The following is a 15,547-nucleotide window of genomic DNA, read 5'->3' on the forward strand; positions in this document are numbered from 1 at the left end:
CCGGTGATGGTACAAGGCCGCCGGCTGTCCTCCACGACAATGCCATGCCCCTTGTCACGATCGCCTGCGACCGGGGGTCCAGCTCCTACCAGGCCCAGACCAACATCTGCTACCTAGTACTTCACGGAGCCCAGTTCCTGACCTCCTCTCACTCTCACCTCCAACACTACACTCCCCCTCTCCTGACCTCCCCTTAACCAACCCCCCCAAGTGGGCGACCCTATTCCACTCAGGCCGTCCACTGGTGTGTCTGGTGGGTGTGGTGCAGAGTATTCCTAGGATTTTGATTAGCTGGTCTTGGCAACACCATTGGGTTAGGGACCCATAACTAAGGAGGAAGTGGATATTGCACAGAAGGGCAAATTGCACAATACCCTGTGACAACCTGATAGGCCAGGGCGTCACACTTTCTTCCATAATAGCGCCGCTGTATGCCATGGAGTACGTCTAATGTTGTGGTTTGCCCAAGTGAATAATTGAGGGCAGAGCTGCAATACCATATACAGCTTACAGAAAACGTGTCGCTGCTTCGGGAACAAAGCCACTCTTTGGCCCTGCACGCACAGTGCAGATTTTGATGAGTGTTTGGTGCAGTTTTAGGTGCAGTTTGTTGGCCTAAACTGCATGTCTTTCTTTCCCCAGCTGAGTCTATGAGAATTCAGAAAGGCTGTGCACATGTTGCTTCTAAGAAGCACCATGTCAATTCTTTCTGCATTTTGGACCTGCGTTTTTCCATTGACTAGAGTGAAAAAACCACAAGGGCAAAAACACACCCAAAAACGCATCGAAACACGGCAAAATTGCATGCGTTTTTTATGCCTTTTTCAGCCAAAGGTGCGTTTTTCTGCCAGAGGGTGCATTATTCGCTGAAGAAACAAAACTGCAGCGTGTGCACATAGCCTTTGATTGGTTTAGTATAGAATGCTAAAAATATATCATTTATATACTGTATCTACTGTATATATACGGTGCCTTGTGAAAGTATTCGGCCCCCTTGAAGTTTTCAACCTTTTCCCACATTTCAGGCTTCAAACATAAAGATAAAAATTTTAAATTTTATGGTGAAGAATCAACAACAAGTGGGACACAATTGTGAAAGTGAACGATATTTATTGCTTATTTTAAATTTTTGTAAAACATAAAAAAACGAAAATTGGGGCGTGCACTATTATTCGGCCCCTTTAAGTTAACACTTTGTACCGCCACCTTTTGCTGTGATTACAGCTGCAAGTTGCTTGGGGTATGTGTCTATCAGTTTTGCACATCGAGAGACTGAAATTCTTGCCCATTCTTCCTTTGCAAATAGCTGGAGGTGAGTGAGGTTTAATGGAGAGTGTTTGTGAACAGCAGTTTTCAGCTCTTTCCACAGATTCTCAATTAGATTCAGGTCTGGACTTTGACTTGGCCATTCTAACACCTGGATACATTTATTTGTGAACCATTCCATTGTAGATTTTCCTTTACGTTTTGGATCATTGTCTTGTTCGAAGACAAATCTCCGTCCCAGTCTTCAAGAATGGTCCTGTATTTGACTCCATCCATCTTCCCATCAATTTTACCATCTTCCCTGTCCCTGCTGAAGAAAAGCAGGCCCAAACCATGATGCTGCCACCACCATGTTTGACAGTGGGGATGGTGTGTTCAGGGTGATGAGCTGTGTTGCTTTTACGCCAAACATGTCGTTTGGCATTATGCCCAAAAGTTTGATTTTGGTTTCATCTGACCAGAGCACCTTCTTCCACATGTTTGGTGTGTCTCCCAGGTGGCTTGTGGCAAACTTTAAATGACACTTTTTATGGATATCTTTGAGAAATGGCTTTCTACTTGCCACTCTTCCATAAAGGCCAAATTTGTGCAGTGTATGACTGATAGTTGTCCAATGGACAGACTCTCCCACCTCAGCTGTAGATCTCTGCAGTTCATCCAGAGTGATCATGGGCCTCTTGGCTGCATCTCGGATCAGTCTTCTCCTTGTTTGACATGATATTTTTGAGGGGCGGCCGGGTCTTGGTAGATTTGCAGTGGTATGATACTTGTTCCATTTCAATATGATCACTTGCACAGTGCTTCTTGGGATGTTTAAAGTTTTGGAAATCTTTTTTCAACCAAATCCTGCTTTACACTTCTCCACAACAGTATCACTGACCTGCCTGTTGTGTTCCTTGGTCTTCATGATGCTCTCTGCGCTTTAAACAGAACATTGAGACTATCACAGAGCAGGTGCATGTATACGGAGACTTGATTACACACAGGTGGCTTATATTCATCATCATCAGTCATTTAGGACAACATTGGATCATTCAGAGATCCTCAATGAACTTCTGGAGTGAGTTTGCTGCACTGAAGGTAAAGGGGCCGAATAATATTGCACGGCCCAATTTTCAGTTTTTTATTTTTTACAAAAATGTAAAATAAGCAATAAATATCGTTCACCTTCACAATTGTGTCCCACTTGTTGTTGATTCTTCACCCTAAAATTTAAATTTTCTATCTTTATGTTTGAAGCCTGAAATGTGGGAAAAGGTAGGAAAATTCAAGTGGGCCGAATACTATCGCAAGGCACTGTGTGTATATATATATATATATATATATATATATATATATATAAAATGTACTATTCATATTATAAATACAAACCGTATATGCATTAATTTTGTTCTTATAAATGGTTTTATGATAATTTTGTCTGGTTTGTTTTTCAGCTGTCTGCATAGCTGCCATGATGTCATCTTAAGAAGAAGCAGTTTGGGCAGCTGGGGATTTAGCATTGTTGGAGGTTATGAGGAGAACCACACAAATCAGCCCTTTTTCATTAAAACCATAGTTCTTGGTACACCTGCGTACTATGACGGACGCCTTAAGTGAGTATGATTAAGCAGAGGACGCCACCTGCAACATCATAGACTATTTTTACTCTCCACCTGATAACTGTATGTTGAAACAATTAATTAATGGCAGAAAAGTAAGCTTATGTAGCGCGCTGTCTCCAATCACATGTACCAGCAACTACCAAATCTCTAGTCTGGTTCAAAAATGCACACACATGGAAAGAATAAAAGAAAAATCTGAAATGTCATCAAAAATAGATTTTTTTTAGTGGCCAGAGCTATCATATATAGTTTATCCTGGAATAGCGATGTCCAACTGCCGGCCATAGGGCCACATGAGACCCTTGTGTGTCTCCAGTCCTTGCTTGAATGGGTAAAGCTTTTTGACAAGGTGCATTGTCTTCCACAAGTTAAAGAGATTAAATGGCGCTGATGACTACTATATCGGAGATTAGTCATGCTGATGATGTTACAACCGCAAGCCTGCCAAGACACGTTATGATACACATGTGGATAATGTCCTCCGTCCTGGTCCCTTTCCTGTAATAATGTTCTCCATGCTGGGCCCCTTACATTAATAATCCCCCCATAATGGACCCTTTCTGTAATAAAGTCCCCCATCCTGGGCCCATTTCTGGAATATCCTCTATTATTCACCTTTACCTGTAATAATGTCCTCTATCTTGGGTCCATTTCTGTATAAATGTTCTCCATCCTGGGCCCCTTACATTAATAATACCCCCATCATGGACCCTTCCTATAATAATGTCCACCATCCTGGACCCATTTCTGTAATATCCTCCAATAATGTCCCTCCTCCTGCCTCCTTTAATTAATAACGTATCCCATCCGACTACTGTTTAGCAACACAGGAAAAAAAGATACTTCTTACCTATGTGTCGCCCAGGATTATGGGGTATTCGGTCCTGGGCCGTATATGTACGGGGATGCTCTGTCACGGTTGTGTAGCGAACGATGCCCGATTCCGTGACCCTGGGGACGCTTTTTAAAAGGGATTATTTACAGGGGAAATGAAAGAGTTTGTATCGTGACGCCACTAGCGGGTTGCGGTTATGGTGATGGAACCACCGCTGCACAGTCTGATACCTCTGGGGCTCATGGTGGTGGCAGCCTGGATGTTAGGCCCTCCGCAAGTAGGGCCGGGCCCCAGGGAGTGAATGGTGGGATCCGGCGCACAAAGAAGGGAGACCACACGATGGGGATGCAGCGCAACTTCTGTTTTTACTCACAGTGGTGTTGAGCTGTAGCACTGAGGACGGCTGGTTCAGACCCCTGGTCCCTTTTGTCCCAGTGCCGATGTGGTGACCTGGTAGTCTCTTTCCCCAGCACCTCTCACTGGTTGGTGCGATCCCTTAGCTTGGAGTGGTTGTGGGTCCCTTATTGTCTGTCGGCAGTCTCTCATCCGTACGGCGGGCAGTGCGAACTGTGTTGGGTTGGTGTTCTGTTCCGGTCCCTGGCTCAACCTTTACTGCTGGTGCCCCCGGATTCTTGGGTCAGTGAGGTCCGTGAAGTTCACCTCACTGTGCAGGTATTTGTCAGGTTGCCTAAAGCTGTCGCCTGACCTAGGGCAATGTGCCCTGTCAGTGCTATGACCACTCTTCTGTGCAACCTAAGACACTGTTACATGACCCCGTCTGGAGACACATCCGTCCCCTTCAACTGTCACTACCGGACTCTCTTGACATTCTGTCTGTATGTCCCCTCCCACTGGGTTGTCGGCTAGTGGATTGGACTGGCTCCATCTCTGGGCGGCCATCCATTGGGTCCCAGACTAGTCAGTCATCCCTAATGGGGAGTTGGACCTGGGGATGTTATGTGTTTTGGTGGTACCGGCACTAGTCTTCCAGGTCCCTGGGGGTAGGCCCTGCATCTTGGTCAAGATGCAGTACCTAGTAGGGCCCTGATGGGTTCAGGGGCGCTAGACCTGTCCTTGCTCCTGTGATGAGCGGCGTCCTCTTACTGCTTCAGGGCGGAGCTTGGCAGTGACATCAAGTGCCACCCACAACATTCGCATTGACGTCACAAGCTGGTGTCTAATAGGCCGGAGGCCATTTTAACTATTGCGGTGAAGGGAGCTGGTGGCTTTTTGCACCGCAATACATACGAGGGGTTGCTGATAAGTCTATGGCTTTGGGATCTTTTTTCATTTCTATGGTAACAAATGTTACATCACATGAAAGCCTTATGTGTCTAATATATGTTTTCAAAATTTTGTGTTTGTTGCTTATGGAAACCGTTCTACGCACGCAGGAAAACAAAATGGCGGAATCTAATGCGATTTTCACAGAAACTGAGAGCAGAGAAGTGATAAAATTCTTGTTTCCGCTAGGAAAATCCACGGAGGATATTTATGGTGATATGTCGCAGACATTGTGGGATCAATGCCCTTGATATTCCACAGTTAAGAACTGGGTTGACAAATCTAAAACCAGCCACTTCAGCATCAATGATGAGGAACGTCCTGGACGACCGAGAGTGGTTGTAGTTCCGGAGATCGTCGATGCTGTGCACAACCTCATACTGGAGAATCAACGAATTTCAGCTAAAGCAATAGCAAACATCATGGGGATTTCCAGTGAACGTGTTTGTGTCATTAGCCATGAATATTTGGACATGAGGAAGCGATCTGAAAAGTGGGTCCCCCAAATGTTTGACAACAGATCAGAGAAGCATGCGAGTGAAAACTTCCCGGTCCATTCGTCAGCGTTTCCGGACTGATAAGAACTTCCTGGATCGACTGGTCACTATGGATGAGATCTGGATTTATTTGTATGACCCTTAAACAAGGAGCAGTCAAAAGAGTGGAAGCACAGTGGTTCTCCTCGTCTAAAGAGATTCAAGGTGCAAAAATCAGCCACTAAGGTGATGGCGTCTGTGTTCTGGGATAAGGAGGACGTGCTGCTAGTGGACTGCCTTCAAAAGGGTTCCTCCATAAATGCAAGGTATTACATTTCATTTTTGCATCTGGACAGCACAACTGAACAGCGACATCTTCTTTCTATCAAGGTATTATATTGAACTTTTGAACTAATTGAAGGCAGCTTTGAAGGCCAAAAGAAGCAGCAAGCTGTCCAAATGAATCTTTTTCCTGCAAGACAATGCCTCCGCTCACACTGCACAAGCGACCATGGCAAAACTGGCAGAGCTGGGCTTCCAGCTGGTTGACCATCCACCTTATTCACCAGATCTAGCTCCCTCCTACTATCATCTGTTTCCAAACCTGAAGAAACACCTCAAGGATACCAAATTTCACACCATTTCTCATGCCATGGCTGCTACGGATGCCTGGTTTGAGGCACAACCGAAATCCTTCTTTTAGCTAGGCTTACAGAACTTGGAATACCAATGTAAGAAGTGTGCTGACATCAGTGGAGATTATGTGGAATAAATGTAAAGTTTCATCATCCTATCTCGTTTCTTTCTGGGTAAAGCTAAAGAGTTATCAGCAGCCCTTTGTATCAACCAAATGTGTGTCCGAGGACACACATTTAGTTGGAGCCAGCGCCTGTTTCCCTGCAAGTCAATCTTTCTGGACTAGTCAGTCTGACCCTGGTGTCATTCAAACAACTTGTCAAGCAAAAAATATACAAAACGTGATATGTTTACCTCAACACAAAAAAAAGTAAATGCCATGATGGGAAGATGTTTCTTTCCTTCCAGAGGAGAGTTAATTAGCTTGTTTTTCCCATGTTTGTTGTTTTTACTTATATACTAGCTGTATTATCTGACTTTGCCTTGGATAATATGTAACTATTCTTAACTATAACAAAATAAAATGTTTTAACAAAAAATGATTTTGCACATAAAAGGCACAAACTAAACAGGTATCACCACCAAAATGATATTAACAAATATAAGTTGTCCATTACTAACAATGTCCTTCGTTACCTATAGCAACCAATCAGAGTGCCATGACCTCTAACAAATAGATGCAAAACTGTGATTGGTTGCTGTAGGCCACCTGATAAATATCCAGGGTAACTCAAAACAGCCAATATATTACCTCAAACATCTAAACGGTTTTTGTGTGTGTCTCTTTCTGTCTGTGTGTCTCTTTCTGTCTGTGTTTATTTCTGTGTCTATCTTTCTGTGTGTATCTCTTTCTGTGTGTATCTCTTTCTGTATGTGTCTCTTTCTATGTGTGTGTCTTTATGTGTATGTGTCTTTCTGTCTGTGTTGGTCTCTCTGGGTCTTTTTTTCTGTCCATAATAAGTCTATAATAACATATCTGTTCACAGGTCCATCGACTTTATTGTAAGCAGGTTTTTTTGGCAAATAACTGTAAAGCGCAGGGCTACATTTTCCCCTCAAAACATAGTCTATGACGTTCCCTGAGTCAAATCAGGCGTGTGTGCAAAATTTCGTGATTGTAAATGAGATGGTGCGGATTCCTTTAGCGGACTTAAGCCCATTGCCGATATCGCTATCGTGCGTACCCGCCCCCATCTTTTGTGCAACACGGGCATATCGCTGCGCATCGCGCACAAAATCGCGCACGCCCGTCACACAGACTTACCTGCTCTGCAACGTCACTCTGGCCGGTGATCCACCTCCGTGCGTCCGGCGTCACAGCGACGTCACACGGCATGCGTCCAATAGAAGCGTAGGGGCGGAGATGAGCGGGATGTAAACATCCCGCCCACCTTCTTCCTTCCGCATAGCCGGTGGAGGCAGGTAAGGAGATGTTCCTTGCTCCTGCGGTGTCACACACAGCGATGTGTGCTGCTGCAGGAACGAGGAACAACATCGCAAATGAGCGTTAAACGATTTTTGGTTTTAGGACGACCTCTCCACGGCAAACGATTTTGGCCGCTTTTGCGATCGTTTTAGGTCGCACAAAAGTGTCACACGCTGCGATATCGTTAATGACGCTGGATGTGCGTCACTAACGGCGTGACCCCGACGATAACACATTAACGATATCGTAGCGTGCAAAGCCCCCTTTACACACACAGACACACACACAGACACACACACACACGCACACATACATACAGTCAGCTTTGTATATTAGCTTTTTTGAAAGGATAGAATAGATTTTGGAACCTCACATTTCTATCTTTTTCTTGCAGGTGTGGAGACATGATTGTTGCTGTTAATGGCTTATCTACCGTGGGGATGAGCCACTCGGCTCTAGTCCCGATGCTGAAAGAACAAAGAAGCAAAGTCACACTTAGCGTGATCTCATGGCCCGGTAGCCTGGTCTAAGTGACTCTCTGATACCGTGATGATACATCTTCTGTGCTCTCAGGCTAGTTCAGAGCTGCTCCTCATCGCGGCATTCCTCAGTTCACAGCAAGGTGTTCAGAAGTGATCCACATGCATTGTGACATCTCTGAAGTCAGTATCAAGACTGGAAGCCTTACGGAGGGACTTGGACATGCTCACCCGCTCCAGTGACAAGACGACATTGCTTTTGTTCCAGCCATCCTAAAACTATATTTTGACGACAGTCTGTAGATCGTGCTGCGCTATCAGCTCATATACAATAAAATTTTGCCGTAGAGGTTATGTCAAGCCATTGAGTAAATGTTTTGTTTTGGGGGGTTTCTTTTGTGCCATGGTTACAGTGTTTGATGGCACTTGCTACATTGTCAGTGACTAAATTATCTTTAATATTCAGAAATTTTCTCTGTAACTGTACGAGCCGGATCCACCACCCCATACCTGCTGCATTTCTTTATAGACTTTTATGCTGCTGTTGGACCTTTTATAGGTTTACCTCTTGGAGACATTGCCAATAATTCATGTCCTGTAAGAATGATATCATTCATCTGCCTGTGGTGGATTTGAGAATTCCAAAAATTACAAATACAAACAATATTGGGGGCCAAAGCAAAACTTGGATAAATGGGTTTTGTACTGTGCAATAACTGTTTCTTCCTTTTTTTTGGGGGGGGGGGGGGTGTGGGGGGAGGGGTGTGTAAATTTAACACACAGTGTATTCTGTTAAAGAACGAGGGGATTCATCTCAAGGTTTACCTAGCTGATAATGAATGTGTTTTTTTTGTTAGTATGATAAACTTTTGATATTTTTACTGCAATATTTCTATTTGGACGTGCTTGTGTTTGTGGACTTTTTACAAGATCGGAAACGAAGACAACTAATATTGCTTCAATCAAGATTGGGAATCCTGGGGCTTCCCTACCTGTTGGTTGCTATTAGACAATAAAGATGTACAATTTATGTGATGAATGTTGTCGGAGAAGGTATCTATGCCTCATGGGACATACCTATATTTTTATTATTTTTAGCACAGGGAGTGCTTGTTCCATTTATACAGTATATGAGACCATCTTGTGACTCTGTTTATATAAGTGGCATGACTTCCGATTGCAATGAGATCTAAATTGAAGCTGGCAGACCCTATTGACAGCAACAGGGTCAGTCTGGGCGCTAGATGTGGTTTCATTGCGTAGCACATGGCTACTTTACTATACCTAGACACCACTTCTATTCCTATAGCTGCCGCCGTTCTCAAGTTAATGGCGGTGGACAGGATATGGGTGGACACACTGTATATTAGATCTTTGTTTAAACAGCAGGACTTCTCACTGCTTGAACGCTGGTAACCATTATACACATCGGGTAACTAAGGTCCCTTAGTAACGCGATGTGTATCATAGTTACCAGCATACACCGGCTCCGTCACGATCCCAGCAGCGCCAGACATAACCTTGCGATGCTGGGATCGTGACGGAGCCGGTGAACGCTGGTAACCATTATACACATCGGGTAACTAAGGTCCCTTAGTTACCCGATGTGTATCATAGTTACCAGCATACACCGGCTCCGTCACGATCCCAGCAGCGCCAGACATAACCTTGCGCTGCTGGGATCGTGACGGATCCGGTGAACGCTGGTAACCATTATACACATCGGGTAACTAAGGTCCCCCCAGGACTATTCCTCCTATTATAGTCCTCCTATTATACTCCTCTCTGAGTATAATAGGAGAACTATTACAGCATGGGGGATGGAGCACGATGGGGAGTGCGCGGCACGGGGGATGGAGCACGATGGGGGGTGCGCAGCATGGGGGATGTAGCACGATGGGGAGTGCGCAGCATGGGGGATGGAGCACGATTGGGAGTGTGCAGCATGGGGGATGGAGCACGATGGGGGGTGCGCAGCATGGGGGATGGAGCACGATGGGGAGTTTGCAGCATGGAGGATGGAGCACGATGGGGAGTGCACAGCATGGGGTATGGAGCACGATGGGGAGTGCGCAGCATGGGGGATGGAGCACGATGGGGGTGTGCAGCATGGGGGATGTAGCACGATGGGGGGTGCGCAGCATGGGGGATGTAGCACGATGGGGAGTGCGCAGCATGGGGGATGGAGCACGATGGGGAGTGTGCAGCATGGGGGATGGAGCATGATGGGGGGTGCGCAGTATGGGGGATGGAGCACGATGGGGGGTGCGCAGCATGGGGGATGGAGCACGATGGGGGGTGCGCAGCATGGAGGATGGAGCACGATGGGGAGTGCTCAGCATGGAGGATGGAGCACGATGGGGAGTGCGCAGCATGGGGGATGGAGCATGATGGGGAGTGCGCAGCATGGGGGATGGAGCACGATGGGGGGTGCGCAGCATGGGGGATGGATGGAGCACGATGGGGGGTGCGCAGCATGGGGGATGGAGCACGATGGGGGGTGCGCAGCATGGGGGATGGAGCACGATGGGGAGTGCGCAGCATGGGGGATGGAGCACGATGGGGAGTGCGCAGCATGGGGATGGAGCACGATTGGGGTGCGCAGCATGGGGGATGGAGCACGATGGGGGTGCGCAGCATGGGGGATGGAGCACGATGGGGAATGCGCAGCATGGGGGATGGAGCACGATGGGGAGTGCGCAGCATGGGGGATGGAGCACGATGGGGAGTGCGCAGCATGGGGGATGGAGCACGATGGGGCTGCACATGTCGCGGGCGGAGGAGGGGACGCCGCGCTCTCCCTACTGCTCGGGTCCGGCTGGCACTGCGGCCTGCTGCCGCTGCTCGGTGGCTCAAGCGGCGGGCCGGATCCCGGGGACTCGAGCGGCGCTCCTCGCCCGTGAGTGAAAAGGGGATTGGGTGTTGGGATAGTTTATTGTCCGTGACGCCACCCACGGTTGTGGTGATTTGTTGAAACCACCGCTGCTCTGTATGGGAATCCCGGGAGTGGTGGTATGGAGCAGCCAGATGTTAATCCTCCCCTCCGTGGGTAGGGGGTCGGTTGTCCCAGGGCCCAATGATGAGGTGGGTGATGCAGGGTTAGGTGGGGTGCAGGGACGCGGGGGCAGCTCCATGCCTTGCGGCACTGTGGTACTCACTCAGCCTGAGACGATGACACAGTTCTCGGTAAAACACACGGCTGGAAAGACGGTTCCCACGGACGGCTGCACTTGCTTTCCCCAGTAGGTGACGGTCCCTTTTTCCTGCACCTACAGTGATGATGGTTGCGATGGGTTCCCACCGGTAACCCGCTCCCCAGCTTGGATATGGGCCGGAGGAGCCCTACTTTGCCCGCAGGCGCTGGCCATGAGAAACTGGTGCCCTGGCGGTGGCGGTGTCTCTCTGTTACGGTTGGACTGTTGCCTTCAATCGGGACTTGGTTGTTAGGAGACAGACGTCCCCTTCACTGACGGATTTGGCAAATTATGGCGACTCCTAGCCTTGCCGGGATCCGAAAGGCCCCTGCCCTGGTGCTGACTGTTCTTCGCATACTGCTCCGGTACCGCCGGGTCACCACCCGTCCGCGGTCCTTCCAGCAACCTCCAAGCAGTCCTCCTGCAGACTATCACCGCCGTCTGCTGACCTTGCTGTCACTATCCGGGGCACGCATCCGGACTAACTTCAGGCTTTACTACTCTTTCTTTGCTGTCACTTCTCTTCTTAACTGGACTCCTCTAGCCCTCAGCTAGACTTCAACTTCAACTCCTTCCACTTCCTCCTCCAAACTCTATCTGCCTGGTTCTTCCCGCCTCCAGGGCTGTGAACTCCTCGGTGGGCGGAGCCAACCGCCTGGCCCACCCCCTGGTGTTAACATCAGCCCCTGGAGGAAGGCAACAAGGATTTTGGTAGCCTAGGTGTTCCTAACTGGGGTGTAGGGTGTGGTGGTGTTGTGACCTGTGACCCCTGGCTTGCCCAGGGCGTCACACACACCTCCCCCCAAAACACACACACACTGCCACACGCGCACCGCACAACACACCACACACACACTGGGAACCACAAACACCGCCCTACACAGACACCCACAAACACAAACAACGCCGCACACACACAACACCCAACACACAAACACCGCAGCATACATAAATATACGCACATACCGCGCAACACACACACATTGCAGAAAACATACCTCCCCCCAAAACACACACACGCACCCCACACCCACACAAACCGCGCAACACACACATCACCACACACACACAATGCTGCAGACACACAGCGCTCCACAAACAACGCAACACACATAACGCAACACACAAACAACACCGCTCTCATCCCCCCCACACCCAGACAACACCCAGAACATTTACAGCCCTACACAAACACTTGGCAACTACACACAACAACATCTATATATATAACAAAAATCATACATTAACTACACAATAAATTCTAGAATACCCGATGCGTTAGAATCGGGCCACCTTCTAGTTTATTCATAAACGTCTTGGAAAAATATCAGAGGAACCGCACATCACAGAGCTCTAAGAAGACATCATAGTATCATAGTTTCATAGTATCATAGTTTTTTAAGGTTGAAGGGAGACTCTAAGGGGCACTTTGCACACTGCGACATCGCAGGTGCGATGTCGGTGGGGTCAAATTGAAAATGACGCACTTCCGGCATCGCATGCGACATCGCAGTGTGTAAAGGCTGGATGATACGATTAACGAGGGCAAAAGCGTCGTAATCGTATCATCGGTACAGCGTCGGCGTAATCCATAATTACGCTGACGCAATGGTCCGATGTTGTTCCTCGCTCCTGCGGCAGCACACATCGCTGTGTGTGAAGTCGCAGGAGCGAGGAACGTCTCCTACCGGCCTCACTGCGGCTTCCGTAGGATATGCGGAAGGAAGGAGGTGGGCAGGATGTTTACATCCTGCTCATCTCCGCCCCTCCGCTCTGATTGGCCGCCTGCCGTGTGACGTCGCAGTGACGCCGCATGACCCGCCCCCTTAACAAGGAGGCGGGTCGCCGGCCACAGGGACGTCGCACGGCAGGTGAGTGTGTGTGTGAAGCTGGCATAGCGATAACTTTCGCTACGCCAGCTATCACCACATATCGCTGCTGCGACGGGGGCGGGCACTATCGCACTCGGCATCGCAGCATCGGCCTGCGATGTCGTAGTGTGCAAAGCCCGCCTAAGGCCGGCTTTGCACACTACGACATCGCAGGTGCGATGTCGGTGGGGTCAAATCGAAAGTGACGCACATCCGGCGTCACTTGCGATGTTGTAGTGTGTAAAACCTTTTTGATACGATGAACGAGCGCAAAAGCGTCATTATCGTATCATCGGTGTAGTCTTCGACATTTCCATAATGCCGATGCAGAGACAGCTACGATGTTGTTCCTCGTTCCTGCAGCAGCACACATCTCTGTGTGTAAAGCCACAGGAGCGAGGAACATCACCTTACCTGCGTCCCGGCTGCTATGAGGAAGGAAGGAGGTGGGCGGGATGTTTACATCCTGCTCATCTCCGCCCCTTCGTTGCTATTGGCCGCCTGCCGTGTGACGTCGCTGTGACGCCGCACAGTCCGCCCCCTTAGGAAGGAGGCGGTTCGCTGGCCAGAGCGACGTCGCAGGGCAGGTGAGTGCATGTGAAGCTGCCATAGATATCGCAGCTGCGACAGGGGCGGGGACTATCGCACTCGACATCGCAGCATCGGCATGCGATGTCGTAATGTGCAAAGCCGGCCTAAGTCCATCTAGTTCAACCCGTAGCCTAACATGTTGATCCAGAGGAAGGCAAAAAAAACAATGTGGCAAACAAGCTCCAATGGGGAAAAAAATTCCTTCCTGACTCCACTACGGCAATCAGACTAGTTCCCTGGATCAACACCCTGTCATAAAATCTAATATACATAACTGGTAATATTACATTTTTCAAGAAAGGCATCCAGGCTCTGCTTAAATGTTAGTAGTGAATCACTCATTACAACATCATGCGGCAGAGAGTTCCATAGTGTCACTGCTCGTACAGTAAAGAATCCTCGTCTGTGATTATGATTAAACCTTCTTTCCTCGAGACGTAGCGGATGCCCCCGTGTTCCAGTCGCAGGCCTAGGTGTAAAGAGATCTTTGGAAAGGTCTCTGTTCTGTCCCCTCATATATTTATACATTGTGATTAGATCCCCCTAAGCCTTCATTTTTCCAAACTAAATAACCCCAAGTTTAATAACCTGTCTTGGTATTGCAGCCCACCCATTCCTCTAATAATCTTGGTCGCTCTTCTCTTCACCCTCTCCAGTTCAGCTATGTCCTTCTTATATATCGGTGACCAGAATTGTACACAGTATTCTAAGTGCGGTCGCACTAGTGACTTGTACAGAGGTAGAACTATATTTTTTTCATGAACACTTATACCTCTTTTAATACATCCCATTATTTTATTAGCCCTGGCAGAATTGACATGTTGCAGAATTGTCATTTCATTAAGGTTTGATGGATCTGCTAACATGAAAATGTCGTCAGCAGAGTAGACAGGTCATCTTTAAAGGATATCACCTTCATTCAGCATCCACAGCTGCCATTAACAGTGCTGATGTAAGCACAGAAATACTATTGATCTCTATGACATTCCCATGTTTTGAGTCAAAGTTAGTGTATGTATAGGCTACAAACTCACAATTATGTCTTCTCAACCTACAGTTGGTTCCTTTTACTATGAAGGCATGAGACTCTAAAGATTAGGTCACCTTTTTAGATAATGGTATTCCATTCATATACTGTATATATCTAATATATAAAGCTGAGTGTATGTATGTGTGTATGTACTGTATGTATATATGTCCGCTAAAGGAATCCACACTGTTGCATTTACAATAACAAAATTTTGCAGATGCCTCTTGTGACTCAGGGAACATCAAAGACTATGTTTTGACAAGAAAATGTAACCCCGCGCTTTACAGTTACTCTCCAAAAAACCTGCCTCCATTAAATAATTATTTATATAATAATCTTTATTTCTATAGCGCCAACATATTCCGCGGCGCTTTACAATTCAGGAGGATCATATACAAACAAGTAACAGTTATAGAAATACAATATTTTGAGGAAAAAAAAGAAAAAACACAACCCTGCTCGTGAGAGCTTACAATCTACAATGAGATGGGGGGAGGGGCAAGGTGCAAGTGCTTATTAACAATGACAATCCAGCCATCTCACGGAAATGGGGTCTAGATAGTGGTTTCCTCGACCAGTGGGCCCAAGCCTTGAGATGCCTTTGGTGCTATGGAGTTTGATGTGGAGTTATGTTGTGAGAAGTTGTAGAGGGACTATGTGAATCGAATCTGATTAGGGAGTGTGATAGGCCGCCCTAAAAAGATGCGTCTTTAGGGTGTGTCTGAAGCTGAGTAAGTTGTGATTTGTCCTAACTTCTTGGGGTAGAGCGTTCCAGAGGGTTGGTGCAGCTCGGAAGAAGTCTTGGATCCGGGAATGGGAGGTTCGAATTAGTGTGGATGTTAGTCGAAAATCGCT

General features: G+C 47.5%; 1 protein-coding gene across 1 annotated transcript in view; it reads left to right on the forward strand.

Moving 5' to 3' along the window:
• Positions 1-8,727, forward strand: part of LNX2 (ligand of numb-protein X 2) — a 304,857-nt gene extending 296,130 nt beyond the window's left edge. The window contains exons 9-10 of the mRNA XM_075334627.1: positions 2,703-2,861; positions 7,922-8,727. Coding sequence (XP_075190742.1) covers positions 2,703-2,861; positions 7,922-8,057 — 295 coding nt within the window. The 3' untranslated portion in view covers positions 8,058-8,727. The remainder of the gene's footprint in view (positions 1-2,702; positions 2,862-7,921) is intronic.
• The last annotated feature ends 6,820 nt before the right edge of the window (positions 8,728-15,547 follow it).

The sequence above is a fragment of the Anomaloglossus baeobatrachus genome, chromosome 2 (assembly GCF_048569485.1).
Source record: "Anomaloglossus baeobatrachus isolate aAnoBae1 chromosome 2, aAnoBae1.hap1, whole genome shotgun sequence".
Lineage (NCBI taxonomy): Eukaryota > Metazoa > Chordata > Amphibia > Anura > Aromobatidae > Anomaloglossus > Anomaloglossus baeobatrachus.